Source organism: Brassica rapa, chromosome A09, assembly GCF_000309985.2.
Source record: "Brassica rapa cultivar Chiifu-401-42 chromosome A09, CAAS_Brap_v3.01, whole genome shotgun sequence".
NCBI classification, from domain to species: domain Eukaryota; kingdom Viridiplantae; phylum Streptophyta; class Magnoliopsida; order Brassicales; family Brassicaceae; genus Brassica; species Brassica rapa.
This window is the reverse complement of record NC_024803.2, coordinates 13,085,621-13,108,808: the sequence shown is the minus strand read 5'-3', so window position 1 is coordinate 13,108,808 and position 23,188 is coordinate 13,085,621. Positions and strand designations below refer to the sequence as shown.

Here is a 23,188-nt window from a genome sequence, read left to right as displayed (position 1 = left end):
TTTGAGCGGTGCGGGATAAGTGGTTTAACTGTGATGCGATTTTAACGGTTATAAAAACGTATAGGTGTAGAAATTTGTATTACTGTTAACTGCGGTTCGGGACGGGGTGGTTCGTAACAGTAAATTAGACTTTAGGATCAACGGTGAGGGGCTCAGGCTCAATTCAAAAGAGGAAAACAAATATACGACCAGCGGTGGGCTGGACTCAATATTAATATTAATATTAAATAAAATACCTCTTTTGGGCTGGCTGGCTAGTTTCACCATCCTCCTCATCCAATCGTGAATTCATTTCTCCGACTCTCTCTTCGTTCGATCGCACATATCGTACCGTAGAAGAAGAAGAAGTTGTATAGTCTCTTTGTTTATAGAAATTCGAATCTAGGTTTCGTTTTTTCTTCTCTTTTTCTCGCGAGTATAATACAAACCTCTCGTACTTAGTTGACCTCCTCGATTGTTCATAGCTGCCTTTTGAATTTTCCGTGGTGGGACATATCCTAAATTAGGGTTTCAGTGGTAAACGATCATCCAGTTTTCGAAAATTGACTCGGTAGGTAGAGTTTAGGGATAAGATGGATATAGAGGAAGTTCATATACTGGATCCAGAGCTCTTGCAGCTTCCCGGTTTGTCCGTTAAATCAAACCCTCTTATCGCTGAGGAACTCTTCTCCCACTGGCTTTCCCTCCCCGATACTTCCCGATTGGTACTTTTTCCATTCTCCTCTCCTCTCTTGGTTACTTGTTTGTCCATTTTCATTTAACTTTTGGCGGAAATGTTAGTTTTTTTCTAAGGCAGTTCATCTGTGTTGCTTGTGTGTGTGCAGGTCAAGTCTTTGATTGACGATACGAAATCTAGTACCCCAGTCAGTATATCCAAGAACTGTGCCAATCTCAACATCGCTTGCGGAAGTGCCTTGCCTTCTCTCTTTCTCAACAGCGGCACTCCCCCTCTTTCCCCTCGTGCCTCTTCCGGCTCTCCCCGTTTCTCCAGGCAGAAGACTAGCCCTTTCTCTCTCCAGTCCCCTCTCAGATCTCTCAGGGAACCAAAGCCCCAACTCATCCCTCAGGTTTTGGTTTACTATAATATATATACACAATTGTTTCATTATACCACGACAGGTTTGAAACTTCCCTGTCTTCATATGATATGCAGTTCTACTTCCAACATGGCCCTCCTCCTGCAAAGGAACTTAAGGAGCAATGTTTATCCATGGTTGATCATCTTTTTAGTGACTTTATTGACGGTCTTCGTATGAATGGTGATGTTTCAGTTCATCTAAATCAGTTTCCTTCTGTAATGAATAGCCAAACAGTTTGAGTTGATCTTACAATTACATTTCTGCCATTTTCCGATTGCAGAGTTCAAAACCGTTACAAAAGAAGTCTGCAAGCTGCCTTCTTTTCTTTCTTCTGTACTTTTTAGAAAGATAGATGTGGATTCCACCGGTATCGTTACCAGGTAACTTATTATTGTGTGCTTCCTTTTCATATGCGTGTAACTACGCTAGTTGAGTGTATATACATAGGCACGACTCAAGTATATGTAAGATAAGAAAACATACCATGGTCTGTTTCAGGCTCACCAATTTGTTTCATAAACTGCTCACCCTTAAGAGTTCTGATACTCGATTGTTATATCTTTTTTTTCCAAATCTAACCGTCTATTATATAATTAGTTATATTTACAGTAAATATTGGTGTGATAAAGCATTTGTAGCTAAGCAATTTTGGAGTATCTATGGTATAGACTTTTTTGGATTTTATATATTGTTCAGTTAGCCAAATCTTGATTAATAACCATAGAAATATGCAGCAGCTTTAGATATTCTGTTTGATTTATATATTTGAATACACTATATTTTGTTCATGAGTATAATGCTTACCTGCAGGGATGCTTTTATCAAGTACTGGGTTGATGGACATATGTTGGCAATGGACTTAGCCTCACAGATATATAATATTTTAAGGCAGCCAGGCTGCGAGTACCTCAGACAGGTCTGTTTGTGATTCGGTTCCCCAGTTCTTCACTGCTGTTTTATTTTGATTGCCAAAGATTATCCTCTCTCTTATTTTTTCTTTGATCCGTTGTCCTAAAGACTTATGTCTTTTTATTGGATTTGGGGATAGGCTGACTTCAAACCAGTTCTTGATGAGCTACTAGCATCTCATCCTGGCTTGGAATTCCTGAGGAATACACCTGAATTTCAAGAAAGATATGGTAAGAACTTGGTTGTCTTATGATACTTTGATGTTATTTGATCTTGTTTAGCCAAGGATATAAGTCTTTCAAAGTTAATGTTATGGAGATTTTCCTTTATTAACTGTTTTGTACATCTGTTGACTAAATTATATTTTTTTTCCTGGGCATGTTTCATTCATGATTGTGTTCTTTCCTATCTACCCAGCGGAGACGGTCATCTACAGAATATTTTACTACATAAACAGATCGGGAACTGGTTGCATTACTTTGAGAGAGCTGAAGCGTGGAAATCTTGTTGCTGCTATGCAACAAGTTGATGAAGAAGACGACATCAATAAAGTTATTAGGTGATTTGTTTTTCTTTTCATTATTTCTTCAACAGTACTTCAAAAAGATTTCAACTTTAAATCTGTTTTATAATGGTGTAGCATTGTGATTTGTGAGAAATATGGATAGTTCATGTTGGTACTGAGGCAGGAGAGTGTATGCCTTGACCATTCAACATGACATTTTCTCTGCTTTTCAGGTACTTTTCCTATGAGCATTTCTACGTCATCTACTGCAGATTTTGGGAACTCGATGGCGACCATGATTTCCTTATCGATAAGGAAAACCTCCTCAAATATGGTAACCATGCCCTTACCTACAGGATTGTCGACAGAATATTTTCACAGGTTGGCTCCAGATGTCAGAATGTTACTGAACACTCATTTTCAAAACTTAGTCTTGTTAATGTGTTTCTTGATTCACATTGCGGCTATGTCTCTGAATTAGGTCCCAAGGAAATTTACTAGCAAAGTTGAGGGGAAGATGAGTTATGAAGATTTTGCATACTTCATTCTCGCTGAGGAGGATAAGTCATCTGAGCCTAGTCTTGAGTATTGGTAAACATCACTCCCCTTCTTCTCTTTTGTCCATAACGACTCCTCTTCAGCCATTTTGTCCTATAGTTCCTTAGCTCATGATATGTCAATATAAATGTATGCTCCCTGAGGCAAAACTTGTTGCATGTGAGACTTTGTTGATGAAACAATATCTACCTGAGGTTTTGATTCACTAAAATTATTTCATGGACGTAGAATACCCATACGTAGGTTGCTTTTCATTCATTATTCCATGAACCTAGAAAACTCATGCCGCACTGGTTGCTGATCTATCTGCCATGGACGTCAAACACAGGATCTTGGCGGCTTTGTATTTTTTCCCCCTTGGTATTGATTAAAAACCTTATATGTAGGTTCAAGTGCATAGACCTGGATGGAGATGGGGTGATCAGTCCAAACGAAATGCAGTTTTTCTATGAAGAGCAGCTGCATCGCATGGAATGCATAACCCAGGAACCTGTACTCTTCGAGGATATCCTATGCCAAATATTCGACATGATTAAACCTGAGGCAAGAGTTCTTTCAAACCCTAACATTGTCTTTTGTTATTCCAGGGAGTTAACTTTTTGATTCTAAACATCAAATTTCAAGCGACTTTTTTCAGAAGGAGAACTGTATCACACTCAAGGATCTGAAAGCATCAAAACTTTCTAGAAATGTTTTCAACATACTCTTCAACCTGAACAAATTCATGGCGTTTGAAACCCGTGACCCCTTTCTCATTCGCCAGGTACGCATACCTTTTGTGTAGGGTTTCTCTCCCTTTGCTTATGAATCCTTTGTTTGTTTAACAGCGGTTGAAACCATTACTATATGCTTTTTTCTACCTATTCATGAAAAGTTTATAAAGGCTTAGATGGTTTGTCGTAACTTGGGAGAAAATTATGAACGATGTGTAGCAGATTCAGTTAACTTGACTGCTACTGAGAAAAATAGCTCAGATTGTTTGTTTTTTTTCATTTCATAGGAGCGGGAAAATCCAACATTGACAGAATGGGACCGGTTTGCTCAAAGAGAGTATGTGAGGTTATCTATGGAAGAAGATGAAGTCTCGAATGGGAGTGCAGATGTTTGGGATGAACCACTCGAATCTCCATTTTAATGACCTCAATAAGAGGTAATAAGTTGCACACTGCATCAAGAGCTCCTTGTGTATGAAATGAATTTGGAGAAGGACCCAAACTTTTAACATTTAACTCTTATCAACAGCACTAGATGTTTGCTTTTTCTTTTAGTTAGCTATTTAATCCAAAGAAATGAAAAGGCTTGTGTTCCTTTGCTCAATTCACTTTCTTTGCTCTTTCTACTAGCTTCTGGGGAAAGAAGAAGGGGTCGGATCTTCTTAGCCGGTAACAGCCTTGGAAACAACCATCAAAGCAGGTAGGTCCCTTCCACCTATAGATTGGAGAAAACAAGGCTTCTCTGAGAGAGGTTGTGTGTTGTTATTTCATGAAATATTTCTCTTGCTTAGGTTTTCAAGGTTGAACCCTTTTTTCAGTCTTTGTATATTATACATCGGTTTATAAGTTTTTGTGGAACCAAACAATGATGGTTGAACTATGTATAAAAGAGACTTTTCGTGTGTTCTTTGGAACTTGTTTTACATGTTCTTATTTGCGTATTTCGCATCCGGATAGTTGAGTAGCAAACGGCAATGTTGTGCATATGACATGAATTATAGTACTCGGATGTCATAAATGAATTATTTGCAAGATTTTATGCAAACATCGTTTCCTCTGATTTTGACGTTCTCGAGTGATCTATATGGTTAATAGCTTACATAGTATATAGAATTGCATATGTTACGTACTTCCACATTGTTCTTTGCAAATATAGAGTTTTGAGAAATTGGAATTAGATTGAATTAAGAGAGAGGAGCGGTGAGGTCTTCCTCTTCCTTGTTCTCTTGGCATCGCTTTAGCATTATAAGTTGTCTCCTAAGATGAGATACCTGTAACCCAAATTCGTAAATCTCATATTAATTTCGCTAAAACCTTGAAAGATATGTTCGTATAATTCTTGATAGCCGAACCAGTTCACGAGTTATAACCCATTTTGACAGCCCTAGTAATAGATAGTGGAAATTTGGTACTCACCTCTTCGTGATGCATAGTCGAGAAGGTGCCAACGGAGACCAGCTTCTTCATTTTGGTTTGAAGAGCTTGGTCTTTGATTCCAAACCATGTCTGTGGAGGTAAAGCCATCAGAAGCGCCGTGAATGCATCGCTGCCTGATGGATACTTTGGCTCTGGATTATAATATTCACTTCCTTTCGAGACAGGTCGAGTCGACGGCACCAATAGGTCAACCTCTTGTTCACTACCGTCACGAACCACAACTCCGGCTATAACTGTGGCTTCCTCCTCTCCAGAAGGCCCATGACCTTTGATGCATTTCACAGAAGTTTCGCGACAATAGTACTCGTTTGATGAGCATCCGGATAAGACTTTAGCTCCTTGGCAACAAGCCGTAGCAGCTGCGAATGATAGATTTTCTTCGTAGCCCACTGAGGTTAAGAACTTGCTCACGTGCTCGAACAGTTCGGTTTCATGCACTTGCGTCAGTTCATCTCGCTGTAGTGAATGAGAACCAGATATTAGATAATCAAGTCAAGATTGTCCAAACAATAAAATGAGATTACGAAAGGACTCAAATTACTTGTCACACAAGCTAACAGACAAACCTTCAACTTTTGCCTTGATTCCTCCTCTGCACTAAGATTTGGTTTTGCGTCCTCTGTTCTTCGGATCTCAGCCACCCATTTAATGAATGTGTTGAAATTGGACGGAAGGGACTTGAACACAACTGATAAGATTTTATCAACAGTATCTACATGCTGTGAACTTACAAGACGAGGAACATCTTCTTTCAAATACTTGACTATGCTGATCCAACTTTCATCTTTGCAGCTCTGAGAAAAAAAAGTTAAATTTTGTCACTGATTCAAATTTGTAACTATTTCTGAATTACCATAATGCCAATGATACAAGACTATTATTAGAGGGTTTATGATGGGTATGGCGTTTTACTTGATGAATTTTGCTGTTTAAATTTATGAATTAATTAGGTTTTCGTATTTTCTTTCCTTTGTTAAAGTGTTTTTCATTTTTGCATTAGGGTTATGATTAACTTGTATCAAAGACCTGTATATAAAAGTCTCTATTGATTGATTAATAAAAATAATTTTAAATAACTTTAGTAGTTTAGTTTCCAAAAGAAAACTAAGCCTAACTCTCATTATTCTCATATCTAAGTTCTCTAAAAGGTTCAGGCTTGACTAAGAGAGTGATTGGGAAAATTACATCAACAGAAAATGCAAAAATGAAGAGCAGAGTAGTAGCAAAACATAAAAAGGGAATCTCTATAGCACCGCACGTACCAGAGTATAAAGCAATCCTGGGTCTTTGTGGAGTCTAGAAATGAGCATGAACCTGTAACCAAGACATAAAAACATAGTAAAATACACCAAGGAAGGGCATAATAAACAAAAACAAAACAAGTGTACCCTCTACGTTTCCCTGTTGACTGATCAGTGGTGTCCATGGCTTCCCAAAGAAGTTTAAGAGGAACCCAGTGAGGAGGATATTTGAACCGGGTAACATCAAGAATCAGAGCCATGTCTCTTTCGGCACTATAGCCACCTATAGGTGAAAAGTGAGCAGATCCAGTCTGCCATAAGGTTTGTTAGATATTAGGATCCCAAGACCACTCAAAGATTCACAGATTTCAATTTGCTCTTCAAGAAGTTACCTGCTTAAACACTCCTCTATCATATGACGAGATCATATGGCATTTCTCAGAAATTGAGCATGCCACTACGAATTTCCTGAAATCACCAATGGTACTCTGACTTGTGCGGAAAGCTTCCACTTTAGCTCCTGAACAATGAGCCAAACAGACAAGTTTACCAAACGAAATCCCTTTTTCTTTTACTATCTCAAGTGGCTCGCAGCAATCCAGCATTGATTCATCAAACCACCTCCAAGATCCTATAGGAAGAAAAAGCATAGAACAAAAAGGGTCATACTTGCTTATTTAACAAGTTTCCACCATGGCCAGTTTTGGGCACAACAGATGAAACTTAAGTTCTAAGCTTTTAAGAGTTATTATACATACGTCGTCGCATGACCCTCAAATTGTTAAAAGAAAATTTTTATTCAAAAATGATCTAAAAATGCTTCTAAAATGTTTATGGCCCCATAACTCTCAGATCCTGCATGGTTAGTCTAGGGGGGTTGTAGTTTGTACTAGCTTCCATGCACGGTCGTGCCATAACCCTAGAGAAAATGGTATACCTTTCCATTTTCTGTCGGAATCGATGGAAAGGGCATTCAAGACCACTGAAAGGCTAGCCAAACCAGAAAAGGCAGGTTCAGACAGCGTCTGGAAATAAGAAATTAAACTGAAATATCCTTCCATAGTTCCTTTCTGAACCGCTTCTTTGAATATATTCTGAAAAGAAAAACAATAATTCGGCTACAAGCTTTCGTCTAATAAATACAGCAAGCCAAAGACAAAAATTGATCCGGACCTTGCCATCGGCAGAAGAAAAGTCAATCGCAGGAGGAGAGGTAAGTGATCGCCGATACAAAGTCGCCACAGCCATTCTTACGAGGTTTCTTACAAGTTACAAGGGTTTAGTATATATGAGGATTAACTACAAAAAACAACAAAGTTGCGATGGAAGATTCGTGAGAATAAATTTTACGAACTTTTTTTTATTTTGAACTTTCGACGTGAGTTCGAAAATGGGAAGGCTATGGAGACGTATGTATACAGAGGAGACTCATTCGTTTGAAACTCTCAAGGTCAATGCTATAGTGACCTCGTCAATAAGCGGTTCGGTTGGTACTACTTTAATTAGTTTTATGACATTGCATATTTTAATGTACGGTTTAATACGAAATGCTGAAAGTTGTGCATATCTTTTTTATTATTTACAAGTCACAATGTTGTTACAACAATATAGATGGGACATTTCTTTCTTAAACTATATATATACTGTATAGTTGACCTTTTCCAAATTAGCGGAAGTTGGAGAGTTTTTTTTATTTTCTCAATATAATAGATGTATCCATTTGTTTTGTGTAAGAGAGTAGTTCATAATAGGAAGTAGTAGTCAGTTTGTGATGAATTAATAACAGATAGAGATTGCACCATGCAGATAATAAAGGAGACTCTCAAAGAATTAGGGTTTTGGGTTTGAGAAGTTGGGATTCAAATGGGCAATTAAAGATATGTGAATTTGGATAAGATGAATCAATAGGCAGGAGCAGCGAAATCCTCCTCTTCCTTGTTCTCTTGGCAACGTTTTAGCAGCTGAAGTTGGCGTCGTAGATGCAATACCTGTAATAACATCTTTATAAATTCCACAATTTTGATAGCTATATCCTAAAGATGAACTCGAAAAATAATCATTTGCTTCAAGTTCTAAACTCTCCGGCTCAACTTGGGCTTAGATCATTGTTTTTCCTCTCCAAAAGACACGATGTCTTAACAAGTAAAAAGATCTAAACTATTTTTCCCTAGAGATAGAAACGTGACTCTATATTGAACTTGTTATATAATTACCTCTTCTTGAAGCATAGTTGGGAGGCACGCCATGGAAACGAGCTGCTTCATTTCATGCATAAGAGCTTGGTCTTTGATCCCTAACCATGTCTGTGGAGTTAAAGCGAGCAGAAGTACAGTGAACACATCGTTTCCTACTGGATAATTAGCCTTTGGACCACATTCACAGTCAGTTTGGGTCGTTGGCACCAATAGATCAACCCTTTGTTCATTCCCATCACGCACCACAACTCCATTCACCACCGTGCCTTCGGCCTCGCCAGGACCTTGAATGGGAAAACAAATTTATAAACATTAGTAACTTGACCTCAGGCTCTAGTCCAGTCAAGGCTGATCGTTTTCTTTTCTCAATGGGAAACTTACTAATAGTGACATACCTTTGACACATTTCACACAAGTTTCCTGACAGCAGAACTCTTTTGTTGAGCATCCAGATAATATTTCAGCTCCTTGGCAACAAGCCTTTGCAGCTGAATACGTCAAAATGTCTTCATAATCCATTGAGGAGAAGAACTTACTAATGTGTTTGAACAGTTCAGTTTCATGCACTTCTTTCAGCACCACTTGCTGCAGTAGATTAACTAGAGATTAGACATTCAAAAGTCACAATTGTCTGAAGAACAGCGAGGATATTGCTGGAAAATGAAACAATGAACAAATAAGCATGACCATGTTTTTTCAAGGAAAAGGAGTGTTCTTACTTCAAATCAGAAATTAATTACTGTTATTTTATCTCAAATAATAACCAACAACTCTATGCAAAACAAAGTGCAGTTACATATTTTTTGGTTGTATGATTTCCCACTAGTCAGTGTTCGTCAAAAGAAAAAATAGTTTTATGCATGCAACTTTGGGTATTAGTAACCTTTACGTTGACGAATCTATACAGATAGTACCTTTAAGTTTAGCCTTGATTTCTCCTCTGTGCTGAGATGTTGGTTTACATCCTCTGCTATTCTGATCTCAGTCACCCATCTGATGAATTGGTTAAACTTTGATGGAAGTGACTTGAACACAACTGATACGATCTTTTCCACAGTATCTACATGATGTGAGCTTACAAGACGAGGAACATCTTCCTTCAAATACTTGGCTATGCTGATCCAACTTTCATCCTTGCAACTCTGGTATATATAAGAAAAATTATCACTGATTAAGGTTGTATTAAATGTGAAAGAAATGTTGTCATACAATTTCAAGAATGGCGAATCAAGTTCACATTCACATCCAAACAGTAAAGATCTTGTTAGTGATAAATTTGCATTAACAGAACATGCAAAAACAACGAACAAACTAGTAGCAACCATGAAAAGAATCTATATTGCATCCTACGTACCAGTGTATAGAGCAATCCAGATTCTCTATGGGGTCTACATATGAGCATGAACCTGGGAACAAAACACACAATAACACCAAAGATCATAAAGAATAATTAAGAACAAATTACAATGATGATACGGTACACTAAACTAACGAGAAGATAAGAGAATGAGTATGTTACCCTCTACGTTTCCCTGTTAACTTAACAATGGTGTCCATGGCTTCCCAAAGAAGTTGAAGAGGAACCCAGTGAGGAGGATACTTGAAACGGGCGACGTCAAGAATCAAAGCCATATCTCTTTCAGCGTTATAGCCACCTATAGGTGAAAAGTGACCAGACCCAGTCTGTGATAATATTTGGTTAGAACACGGATCAAAATGACAAGAATTTTTTTCCACAGTTATGCCTGCAAGAAGTTACCTGCTTAAATACTCCTCTATCATATGACGAGATCATATGGCAATTATCAGAAACCGAGCATGTCACTACGAATTTTCTGAAATCATCAATGGTACTCTGACTTGTGCGGAAAGCTTCCACTTTAGCTCCTGAACAATGAGCCAAACACACAAGTTTTCCAAACGTAATACCCTTTTCTTTCACTACTTCCAGCGGTTCGCAGCAGTCCAGCATTGATTCATCAAACCACCTCCAAGGCCCTATTGGAAAAAAAAAAAAAAGTAAACCTGAAAAACCCTATCTAAGACGTGTTTCTTTCTCTTCATACTAAAAATGTTATACCTTTCCATTTTCGTCCAGGATCAATAGACAGAGCATTTAAGACGACAGAAAGACTAGCCAAGCCACAATAGGCAGGTTCTGACTGCGTCTGGAAATAAGAAATCAACTTGAAAAATCCTTCCATTGTTCCTTTCTGAAGCGCTTCATTGAATATTTTCTGCAAAAAAAATGAGCAAAATTCTGATGAAACAGAAGAAGATTTTCTTTAAAAAAAACTTGGTAAGAGAAACAGAACAGACAGAAGCAGGAGAATACTTCTTAGACAGTTAAGTCAGTAACTAAAGTATATGTTTGTCTCTGACCTCACACTCTTTTAAGACAAGAGGAATTTCTATTACCCAACAAATGTAAATTTTTGCATTCGAATCCATGAATCGAAACATGATCCTTACCTTGCCTTCGGGAGAAGAAAAGTCAACAGCCGGATTTAACGAAACCACTTTCAGTGTGATGAGATTGAATATGTGAAGGCGGTTGTACACATATATAAATATAATATGTTAATGTGTACTTTTTTTGTCAACTGTATAGTGTTATACGTAGACCTCAATTACTCCATCTCACTCTCTCTTCTCTTTTCTGTCTAGTTTCAACAGAGTCAAACGTGAAAATAGGACGGAAGGCCGTTAAGTTTCATCCGGTCCGGTTAGTCTTGGTCTTTTGTTTTTACGTCCGGTTAGTCTTGGTCCGATGAGCAAACGGGATTGATGGCGTCAGAGTCAAAGTTGGCGCGAGAGTGGGGGATGCTTCTTAAGCCGGTTGGGTCATAGGACTCCGGTTTGTTTAGAGCGTACCGTCACAATCATAAATTCATAATAATGGGAAAGGAAACAAAAATGAACCAATTGGTTCTCGAATCATTTGAAATTTAAGAAATATTATTTCAAGTCTTAGAAAAAATATTAGCTAATGTTACGATCTATTCAACTAGTCAAACACGTGTTCAAACCTTTTAATACTGAATCTAATAATAAAACTTCGAGGCTATGACTTACAAAAATTAATATGTTCTCATATAAATTAAATAAACATGATGTAAAATGATGTCATTCGATATTGGTTTGTGATCGTCTCATTTATTCATCTTAAGTTTTCATGTCACATTGTTCTGATTATATGTATGCAAGCTTGCAAATCTGCAATATACCCAAAGTATCAATGCACGACTTTACGAATGTAACACATATCCAATGTGTCGTCTATTATTTGACTGGTTGGGGGTGATAGATGAAAGATTAATTGCCGAAAAATGTTGTTTGTAAACTTAAAAAATATTCTTATGTGAAGAAAGAAATATGCATGCTTCTTTTTGGACCACAAACTACAGCTTCTGAAACAATAAAGTAATTGATTTGAGGGAAAAAAATAACATGAAAAGAAATGTATCTTACCTATCAACCATATATTAAATTGTGATTTTCAAGTATATTACTGCAGTTTATTGTTTTTTTTATTAACTAGGAGGATCTATCTTAACCTTTTCTAGACCCAAAACCAGTTTTAAATATATAGATATAACAAAAAACATTTTTCGATAAAAAAAAATAAAAAATAAAACAGTTTTCCCAACTGGATTTGAACTAAGAACACAACAATATCCACCACTGCACTTAACCACTTTGTATATCATTTTAGTGGACATTAACAACATATTGTATTCTGTGTAAATACCGTTTGGATTAAGCAGATTTTTAACAACTGTATAACCAAGAACCAACAAAGAGCGTCAGATCACTGCTAAATCGACTTGGTTATATGTTTATTATTCATAAGATCTCATATGTTTCAAAACAAAAAAAAAAATCACAAGAATCATATTGTTTTTTTGTAAAGTTTGGAAATAGACATTTGAGAACTTCAGATCAAATCACGGATATAATAAAATCAAACAAAACTATTTTTTACAAGTAACTGGAATGGAGCGTTTGATCAGATATTCACTAATATGTGATATTTTCAGTGTTTAGATATCTTATACTGTGCATCCTGAGTGTTTAAAAGAGCTAAAGACTGATTCACAGACCCCCTAAAACGATATGTACCCCCAAAAATGAAACGATGCAATTCAACTACAAAAGCAATTTTAACAACTTAATTTTTCTTCTAATTATAGAGATTAAAACTAATTTTAACAAGTTAATTCCAGATACTTGCATATGCATGTATGTGTATATCCAGCTGGTAAGAGATTCCTCTATCTATTCTCAACAAATGTGGGCCAGGGCCACAATGCTTTAGATATGTCCGCATTTCCAATTTTGCAGGCTGTCTCTATTCCGTGCTCTGCTCCGAACATAAATTTCATAAATTAAGGAGACAAATATTAGATGAACCGAAAAAAACAAGTAACATAAAGAGTTAAAGAACTCACCAATCTGTTGAGAAATGTACATAAGCAATTCAAAAGGTTCTCCATCATTTTTTTATAAATTACACAAGAAGCTACATTATTTTTTGAGTGATCAAGATGATTCATAACGATCTTTACAATACAATTCATACCCACCAAGCTGCAATGGATAGAAACCAAAACACATCGCTTTTTAAGACGAAGAGGGACTAAAGCATGAAACGAATGTGAATCCATGTTCTGGGTCTTCCAAATCTTCACACAAGAGAAGATTCATCACCCACACACAGGAACTTATAGAGATTCGAGGATCATCAAAAAAACCCAATTCTACAAACAAACTTTTTACCAAGATTTGAAAATAATAAGCAAAGGAGAAGGACATTATCAGATACCCAAAGGTACAATTTTGAAATGCATCAGAGTCCTTACAGTCCAACAAAAATTCTAGATAAAATGACATCATTATCAGATTTAACTCTAGAATCTAACTTTACAAACGACATCAGTTTTATGCAAATCCCTAACAGAAAAGCTGATAAAAGTAATCAAACTGTGCCCGATTCTTAGCTCCCAGGGACTGATCTTCGCTTCATCTAATTCTTATGTAATTTCCCGGAGATTCACATTGTCCAAAAAAAACTCGGATCTACGATCTCATCAGAGAAGATTCATCCTAGGGTTTCACTAATCGAAAATTCGACAAATTTTCATCTCTTTTTCAACATGTGAAAAAAATCATTGGTAACATATATGATTAGAATTAATGCATAATGGAATGGATTCAGAAAATTCACAAAAATAGTTTTGTTTTTCAAACAGTTGAGAATTAATGCATAACCAGATTTACAAAAAGACAGTACATCTAATCCCGACCAGAACAAGAACCCTAACATTTCCGAGTCAATTTCGAACGAAGACAGAGACAAGAGGAATGTTTCGGTGCTAACATCCGTCTTCATTTTCGGTGGACGCACCAATCTCCTTGAGCCACGTGGATTTGCGCCATCACAATTTAAGGAATCGGGCAAGCTGTGAAGGGTTGACGATACCGGGCAAGTGGGTCCCATCTGCCCGGAGGGTATTAGCGACCTCCTCATATCTCCTCCGCTTATGGTCACTCGGTTCGATGTCATGGCTCGGCTTAGTTTTTCTCGACTCGGTAGATTGGGCCGGATATGGGCCGGCTTGGGCTCGAGCCGGATTCCACTGCTCTCCGAAGAGTGTGCCTTTGTTGAGAAACTCGTGAGCCAAATAACCGGCGAGGAGCTGGTTCGAACTGGCCGGCTCGGCTACGACGGCGGCGACAGTTGTCGGAGCGACGGATTCAGTTTTCTTAAGGATAGATTTATTCGGCGGCGGTGGCGGATTTGTCACGGCGGGTTTACCGGCGAAGACGCCGGAGATAACTCGTTTGTCTGATGTCAGCACACGGCGTGGGGGAAGACGCATCGTTTTGGTATTCATGGCGGTTTTTTATTGGATGCATGCCACGTCAGCAATATGTAATTTTGGGGGAAAATTACTGCGGTTGAACAGTAATTTTGAAGTAACCGGATAAGAAAATAATTTAACCAGAGAAGAATTTTATATTTATCTTTTTAATTTAATAAATAATAAATTAGAACTGGGAGAGAGAGAGAGAGAGAGTCAGCGATGAGGAAGAAGGAAAGAGAATAGGAATGGCAGGACAAAAGATCTGAGTAGGGGGGATAATATATAGAGATAGGAGGCGTAAACTACCCCTTTAGGTTCAAAACAATTACACATATGCCATTTTGGTTAATGACTTTGATACCCTTCCTCTTCTAATTTGGGTTACCAATGGAAAGTAACGCAAACATTAATTTTGGGTAGAAAAAAAGGAATCTCCTCTTTTGGATTTTTTTCTATTTAAACTCATGCATTGATTTAAGATAATTAATTATATTAAATGACATATTAGGTATATCTATTTTATTAAAATAAATATGGTAAAACACTGAAAATATGTTTGACTGATTTCATATATATTTTTATAAAGTTTAGCATGTTTTACCAGTATTTCATAAGAATATATTTTCTTTCTTACCACATCTTTTAGTTTTTTTTGTTTAATTATTATTTTCACTTCAGTATGTATAACAAATTTATAAGACATATATTAAGCACGATGTGGCTTCATGTGAACCAATAGACACCTTTTATGTGAACCAATATGCAGAACCTTAGTCTAATTTAATAAAAAAGGCTTTTCTATTTAATTAAACTGGCTTCATTTGTCTTTATATTTTATTATATTGCTAAGATGTCAAAATTTCAAGTTTGACTATACGGAAAATCGAGTAATCCGAGAATAGTTTCTTCTAAAGTATATAGGTTTCTTAAAATATTATGAGTGTGATTGGTAACTAGTGAAAGTATTGAGAGTAAATAAAATAGAGTAGATAGAAGAAAAAAAATTGTGTTCAAAAAAAAAAAAAGATAGAACAAAAAATATAGAACAAAAAAAAAGTGGCATGATAAAAGTAGAGAAAGTAACAGTGAAGGATAAAAGTAAGTCATTTCCTCTTTTCAGTACAGGTTGACAAATTTTTGTTTTGCTTGATTGGTGAAAATGTGAGCTAAATATGGAGTAAATGTTTTCTCGCCAAATTTTTTATTCTATTAGTGCTATTCAGCTAGAACCTATAAATACAAATTAGACTTTGACCTACATATTTTAAAATAATTATGGATATTTTTTCAATAATATGTATTGCATCTTGATAAACAAATCAATTCTATATGGTAAATAAGTTATTTTTATTCAACACTTATCTTCACATGGATCATTTATATATATTATACTTTGTATGAGTTGATCTAATCAATTACTACGTATATTAATATATTTATTTTACTAAAACCAATTTTCGGCATAAATAATTTATATTTATGCAAATGAATATGTTTCACAATTTTATGCAAAATTATTAACTTTAATTTTTTTGGTATTCTTATAGTTCAAATATAGTTGTGTAGATGATATATATATATATATATATGAAAAATTAACTTTAATATTTTTATAAACATTTAACATGATTATATATTTATATTATAACATCGTATATAGTGGAAACACTTGTTTTTTAAGAACAGATGAGAATAAATTTAAAGTGTATTTTTTAATAGAGAAGATTAATAAATAAATCTTCAATTCAATGGCGTTAGATAAAGAAAAAGGTGAATCTTTTTCCGGAGAAAAGAATGTCAAAAACTCTGGTGGCCACGCACTATGTTAATCTGGATTAACAGCGAATTCGAACTCGGATTTTTTGGAGATCTACGGAACGCCTTGTGCCACCCGATCACTGATTTATGGTTCGTTAGATAAAAATTGAGATTGTATCACAAATTTTCTATACAATATGAAATTGTTAAGTCTCATATAGTTTTGTATAGACACTTACAATATCCAAAAGAAGGAAAGAAGCCCGTGATTTGTATTGAAACTATGTGCATGATTGGTAACAGTTGCAGCAAATAAAAAAAGAATTATTCTATAAATAAAATAACATTTTATTTGATATTACGTCCAATAAATAATTTGTATCTAACAGTAACTATTTATTAATAATAGGTTTTTATAAACTAATATATTTTATTAAGGGCGGCAAATCTAATTAATCATGTGAACCACTATTAGAATTGGATTTGTTAAATTCATATATATATTTTTTTAAGGATGTGAAAATTATCAAAAGTCTGGCGGTAAGTCATACGTCTAAACAGTATAAACAAAATATATATGCTTAGCATTTTAAAGATAGTCTACTATATATATATAATATTTTCAAACTAGTATTGGTCCGAACTAATTACATCTCTTCCTTTCTCCTCCCCCCCCCCCTCCCCCATAGTTCTATTTTTAATATGTTTACATTTTAAAGATCTCCTTAATCTATTACATATGATTCATTTAAACTAAAATACAATAACTCTTTTTTAAATGAAATATTTGAAAATGAAATCATAAATATAATTTTATATTTTCTTCTTCAAATTCGAGAACCTATTATTTTATTTGTTCTAACTGTTAGGTTTTATGTTTTTTTTTTTCATTTTTGCTTGTCTTTATGTTTTTAAAGTTCTATGGTTTTCACAAATTTTCATTTCCCTTTCTCCTTTTCATTGAATTTTCTACCGCTTTATTTAGGTGATTTTGAAAACAAAAGGTTCATTTTATTTATTTTTGCAAAATATCTTTTCATTTTTTCAGTAATAACTAAAACACTTATTTTAGTCTATATACATTTTTATCATAAATATTGTGAGATAAATTAACCATTCTTTTATTTTTCCCTATCATACACTTTTGTTTGATATGTTTCTATTTATTATTGTATAATTTTATATTTATTGTGTAATAATAAAAATAATAATTATATTTTAAATATTTTTATCATAAATCATATTTTTGTAAATATTTAAAATAGTATTTATAGTTTTAACAACAAAAATTTCTACAGCCAACAATTTAAAACAACAGAGTAAAGCAAAGATTCTTTGCTTTGTATAACTTAGTTACTTATGTATTTTATATTAAAATATCATTTAAATTAAATTTTAGTTTTTTATCATATTTATTTTTTCTAATTATAAAAATTATTTTATATATGTTAAATTTAATCGGCTGAGAAATATATATTATAATAATATTCTTCTTATAACAATTAATCGATTAGCATATTCTTATTTAAAATTTACTTCACCATGTACAATATTACATTTAGTAAAATATTAAATATGGTAAAATTAAATATAATTCAAACAAAAACAGAATAAGCAATTGGTTAAAGTGTCTGAAAGAAAATAATAGGTGATGAAAATTTTATTTTATATTTTAAATAGGAAAAACAAAATCCATTGACATAAAAATAATAATTTTAAAATAATTATATATATGTTATTACTATTTAGTCGAAACTCATATATATTTGTGTTATTATTATTATTTGAAATGAAATCATGTGTATCCATTTTAAGGGATTTACATCAGCTAAGAGGTAGCCCTGATGGGGAATAGTGGTAGAATACATAGTAATTAGCGTTCATTCTCTGGAGAGGAAAGCTATCTCTTTTTGGATACTCAGAGTGGTCGTTAGAATCACCATACATGTGATATATTAATAGGTTTCGTTGCTAGCGGGAGAGAAGCGATCTGTCCTAATTTTTCTTGAAAGTGGAAGTACGAGTATTTAAGATTTCAGGTGAGGAGTTTAGTCAGCACATTGAAGCTCTTATCTGGTAAAGTATTACGGTCGGTGATTGCGCAGGTGACGAGAATGAAGAACTCTCATCCCGATTGTTGTAAGTATATTTTACGGATTGATTCTATTTACCTTCCTCAGAGCTTTTTAATATTGATTTTAACATTTTTTTTCTAGGTTTCGTGCCGGTCATATTCGAGGGGTTTGTAGATATTTTCATCATGATTTTCTTCTTTTTTCGAACGTTAATTTTCATCATGATTTCCCAGACCTTTGAGGCTTTCATTTATAATAGCGGGAGGCAGGTTTACGGTTTACAACGTATTAGATAGCTTTCGAATAAAACCATCACCAACCACATATCTTCCTTTAGTATGCTTATGTAAATTTTGTTCTAACAATTATAAATTAGTTGTCTGAAATAAAATCAAACTAGGTGATTCTCCCGTGCTGATACAAATATTTATTAATACAAATATTCTCCCGTGCTGATGGATATAAATATTTGTAAAATAAATATATTATAATAATTGGTTAATATCTTACTTTCAATTTTAAGCCATTATACAATTTATTATATTATGTTGCTTTAACTAGACATATGAATTTGAATATATAATATCTATTCAGTTTAGTTATGACTTGAATATATTAGATTACATCTACTTCACCTAATCTACTATAATATTGTTTTTGTTCTAAATATATTTAAATGTTTATTAATTTTGTTATTTGCATTTACGTTGGTTATTATCTTAGATTTGTAAATATGTTTTAGTAAGATTATGTATAACATGATATACACATTTTAGAGAATCATATAGAAAAATAAACTAAAGTGTTAATTGATTCAAAATTATATAAATAAATATAATATTTTGAAATCTTATGCATATTGTTTTTTTAAATAACTAAACTGTAACAATTAGTTAATATTTTATTTTTTGTTTATTTATATGTTTTGAGTCATCCCGTAATTATATATATGAAAAATAAACTATTACCATAAGAATAATATAGTTTTATATTTAATTAAACCTTTAATTTTGGATATAACAAATTCTATTAGTCTATTTACTCATTTCATGGGTATATTAAAGTTGCATATATTCTATCAAATTGTAGTATAGTCATATTTGATCTTATTAAGCCAAATCGGATTGGTCTTATTTATCTATTAGTTCAAATTTCATATTAATACATATAATATTTTTTGTTATATTTTTTCTAGGTTTCGTGGCGGTCATATTAACTTTCGTTTTTGTGAAACCATATTATATATAAATAGATTTTCTTTTTTGTTTTTGATAAATTCGTTATTAAATTTTATAAATATTTCTTTTTTATACTATATGTTATTTGAAAAATATAAAAAGGAATTTTTTTTAATAATAGTAATTACATATAATATTTTTAACTAATTAATGATATATATGTAATTGATCATTGTGAAAATTAACATGAGTGCGACTCGTAGAAAAATAACTTCTCAAATAATATTAGAGATATATTGAAAAATCTATATTATTATTTTTTTCTCACCATGATCCTTCTATAGTTATTCCTTTTTAGTAAAAATGACACTATCTTTTTCAGTTTCGGCAGAAGTGCTGAAACCCTGCTTTTCAAGATTTTGTAAATACAACCACTCGAACATAAAATTTTATTCTTATCAAAAGTTTATTCTTATTAAGACCATGAAACTTAAAACCATTAACTATCCACAAAATTCTACAAAGGTAAGGGCAGGCGCATCTCATATTTCTTTTAACATTTTCATGATTCTTGCAAGTTTGCTGCGTGTACATGCAACTAATTTGTTCCTTTTTATCATGGTTCGACCTCTCCTTCTAGCGTTTTCACAATCTGTTTCTTTTTTAGACCAAAAAAAAAAAACTAATTTGTTCCTTTTTATCTATGGACACATGTACACATTTTCACACACGTACACGCTAAGAATTGGTAAAGGGTAAATTTATTAAGGCTAGAAGAACTTTCATACGAGTTACTTTTTTCTTCCTATTTTTAAACCAAAACTAAAAAGTTCTAACCAAATCGAAATCAAAATTAAACGCACTACTATAAAGCTTTTATGATGTTATCACAGAATAATAGATAACTTTTGTTAAACTCAGCTAGGATGATAGTAAAAAAAACACTCAGCTAGGATGATGAAATCAGTGTTCTTCAACCAAAATCACTGGATAAGTATTAACCCCCAATAAAAACTGTTTAGTAAATTATATATATATACATGACACCTAATTAAGAGAATTAATATCGGGGACCCAACCTCTGGATAGACTAATGTACAGTTATATTGCTTTAATCACAGAGTAACTAACGGATTTGTATAACAAATAATATTGCAAAATTATGATAGCAAATCTAAGAAATAAATTGATTTCCGGTGGTTAGGATGAGAATGATATGATCATAATGTCAATGGATTAAAAAATTAATAAAAGGAAGAATAAACACGAAAAATGCATGCCTTTAATTTACTCCTAAGTATACACAAGGGACCACTTTGAGGGACCATAACAATTTCGTATCGCAAATCCCTCATATCGAACACATGTTCAACCAAACCAATAAAACGCTTCGCACTGTGCTCTTTCTTACACCTAACATGCTGTGTCCTCTCAAAAAAGTGATTAGGATGAACTTTTCACATTAGAAGAGCGAACCACAGACCGATGCTGTCTACAAAGAACAGATTTATAAGTTCCTTCTCCAAAGTTTGAATATGAAACTTTAAACGCTCAAACTTGATAGAGCTACCGATACTGAGTACTATCTTACAACTAACTACCTTTTTATCAACCACCAAGTTTTGGATCAAAATCCTTAATCTATTTCGACTGGAGAACAAAACAGATTTATTAGAGCATGCATCAGTCAGAGCATGCATAAAAACTACCTTTTGTAACTTTGCTAGGCCTCTTTCCTAAGTTTTTTTTTTAAACTGTTTTGCAACACTTTGGAACCATCAAGCTTCAATAGCAGAATGGGATCCAAGTTAATCTTGTATCAAATGTTCATTATTCATTAATGATATTCACATTCTTACCAAAACAAAAAACAAAGAATGGATCATTGCTTGCAATGAAAGTTTACTAGAAATATTTATACTATACCATTGCTTATAGTTGTAGTAATAGTTTTGAATAAACCGTCGCTGCGTCTAGTCTACTATAAACATTGTAACTTAGGATTTGGTAACTGGTTTGTAGTAGATGAAACCGTCATCATGATAGTTAATCTCTTTAACATGTTCTTTAATTTCGATATCAACAAGATGATCAGATCATCTCTCTCTTCTTATCCAATACTCTTTTAGCATTGTCTTGTTATGTTAGACAAAGGAAAGTTGGAAAACGTCTCAGTAGATTGTTTACTATCAGCTATATTACAGTCTCAGGATAAGCTTGATGAATCTTAGTGTTCCCACTGTTGAGGAAGTTGCAAAGGATGATAATCTTAATTTCAAGGTTTTTGCTTTTGAGGAAGTCCCAAAAGTGTATGTGATTCAGACCACTGATATATGGTTAGTGTTGTTATGTCCATTTAGAAACTTGTTGATTTTGTTCTTGTAATGTTTTTAGCTAAAAAGTATTTTACTCATTAGTTGTAATTGCAGTGACAAGAAGGCTGAGGAGAAAAACAGTAAGAGAGTGACCTTTGACTCCAAGGTAAGTAAGTACATACGAACATGTTAGAGGAGAGGACCCTCCGGTTGATGAGTTACCATCATTCAGCACCAAGCAGAAATATTCAAGAGATGAAACCCAAGAGACAGAGAACACAAGAAATAGCTGTTGACGCCAGTCTCTCAACATGGTTAACCACATCGCCGCTGGACCAGCGGATGCAGCAGCATCTCTATGGGTGCTGAAACCGCAATGTCAGACAGACAGAGAAGTAGAAATACACATCAAACTACTCAAAAAGGGTTTAAAGCTACGATCAAAGACCTATATAGGGAGTGTTAACTACAAAGGAGATAAAACAGTTTTCAGCAACGATCAAGGAATTCGCCAAGAAGAAGCCCTGAATAACCTATAATCGGAACATTCGATGGTTACTGGAACAATCATTCAATGGCCACCATATAAGGTACAAAAGAGCTTTGTGAAGTTATCTTCCTCACTTGTGTGTTGTATTTTCTTAGTAAACAAAAATCATTGTGTTATTTTGTGTATGTTGTTTGATTTGATATTCATTTTACTTGTTGTATCATTTGCAAATGTGATTGAAACTTTGGAGTTGAATTTTGTTATATCATCGTTACAAATCTTTTTTTTTTATCACAACTTTTTTGCTCAAAATAGAACAAAGAACGCCAAAGCAATATGGCTCAAAAGACCACTGCTTCAGTAACGGACCAGTGTGTTTCGCCAAGAACAGATTGATCCGAACAACGATCATCGGATGCCAACCCATCAAACTTTTGAGAAAGGGTATAGATGAACGATTACCCAGAACGTGAAAAACAGTTTCCAACATATATAGTTAATTTAAGCTTGCTTGATACAATATTCTAAAATTAAAATGTCACGGGACAACATGTGCACTGTCATTCGAGTACATAATACAGAAATATTTCAATAGAAACTTGATCAACAAACAGTTATTTTACGAATCTTGACATAATACAGAAATATTTATTTGACATATTTTAGCTAATTTAATAGTATAATCTTGTATGTTTTAATAGTATTTAAACTTATCTTAAATAACAAACTTTTATCATAGATATTCTTATAAAAAATTATTTAACGAAATTTATATATATATATATATATTTTTTTTTTGTTTTGATAGATGATTTGCTAATGTGTTTTTATCAAATTTGATTTTATAAATATTTGGAACTATATAATG

The 23,188-nt window shown here is 33.8% G+C and overlaps 4 protein-coding genes across 7 annotated transcripts; 1 reads left to right on the top strand and 3 right to left on the bottom strand.

The window, feature by feature from the left end:
• The first annotated feature begins 231 nt into the window (after positions 1–231).
• LOC103839205 (serine/threonine protein phosphatase 2A regulatory subunit B''alpha) lies at positions 232–4,670 on the top strand. The gene is made up of 13 exons (XM_009115703.3): positions 232–704; positions 825–1,067; positions 1,154–1,259; positions 1,360–1,459; positions 1,890–1,995; positions 2,128–2,218; positions 2,406–2,547; positions 2,727–2,874; positions 2,975–3,084; positions 3,438–3,594; positions 3,689–3,814; positions 4,052–4,201; positions 4,395–4,670. Exons 1-12 carry the CDS (start codon positions 573–575, stop codon positions 4,184–4,186), a joined length of 1,596 nt encoding a protein of 531 aa, XP_009113951.1. The 5' UTR covers positions 232–572; the 3' UTR covers positions 4,187–4,201; positions 4,395–4,670.
• LOC103839206 (glutathione gamma-glutamylcysteinyltransferase 1-like) lies at positions 4,427–7,804 on the bottom strand. Of its 2 annotated transcripts, none has more exons than XM_033281264.1 (8): positions 7,616–7,804; positions 7,361–7,536; positions 6,835–7,114; positions 6,590–6,753; positions 6,464–6,515; positions 5,768–5,995; positions 5,181–5,657; positions 4,427–5,035 (listed from the first exon to the last, which is right to left on the bottom strand). In XM_033281264.1, exons 1-8 carry the CDS (start codon positions 7,688–7,690, stop codon positions 4,949–4,951), a joined length of 1,539 nt encoding a protein of 512 aa, XP_033137155.1. In that variant the 5' UTR covers positions 7,691–7,804; the 3' UTR covers positions 4,427–4,948. The 2 variants fall into 2 exon arrangements, with proteins under 2 accessions (XP_033137155.1, XP_009113952.1); XM_009115704.3 differs by having other exon boundaries at positions 6,835–7,073; positions 7,380–7,536.
• A 166-nt stretch (positions 7,805–7,970) lies between these two features.
• LOC103839325 (glutathione gamma-glutamylcysteinyltransferase 1-like) lies at positions 7,971–13,315 on the bottom strand. 3 transcript variants are annotated; one of them, XM_033281267.1, is made up of 8 exons: positions 13,089–13,315; positions 10,397–13,000; positions 10,157–10,320; positions 9,992–10,043; positions 9,552–9,779; positions 9,033–9,222; positions 8,656–8,921; positions 7,971–8,430 (listed from the first exon to the last, which is right to left on the bottom strand). In XM_033281267.1, exons 2-8 carry the CDS (start codon positions 10,607–10,609, stop codon positions 8,344–8,346), a joined length of 1,200 nt encoding a protein of 399 aa, XP_033137158.1. In that variant the 5' UTR covers positions 10,610–13,000; positions 13,089–13,315; the 3' UTR covers positions 7,971–8,343. The 3 variants fall into 3 exon arrangements, with proteins under 3 accessions (XP_033137158.1, XP_033137159.1, XP_033137157.1); XM_033281268.1 differs by lacking the exon at positions 13,089–13,315 and having other exon boundaries at positions 10,397–10,672; positions 10,704–10,922; XM_033281266.1 differs by having other exon boundaries at positions 10,397–13,163.
• A 488-nt stretch (positions 13,316–13,803) lies between these two features.
• Positions 13,804–16,875, bottom strand: LOC103839207. The gene has a single exon (XM_033281272.1). It carries the CDS (start codon positions 14,532–14,534, stop codon positions 14,076–14,078), a length of 459 nt encoding a protein of 152 aa, XP_033137163.1. The 5' UTR covers positions 14,535–16,875; the 3' UTR covers positions 13,804–14,075.
• Between the last annotated feature and the right edge of the window lie 6,313 nt (positions 16,876–23,188).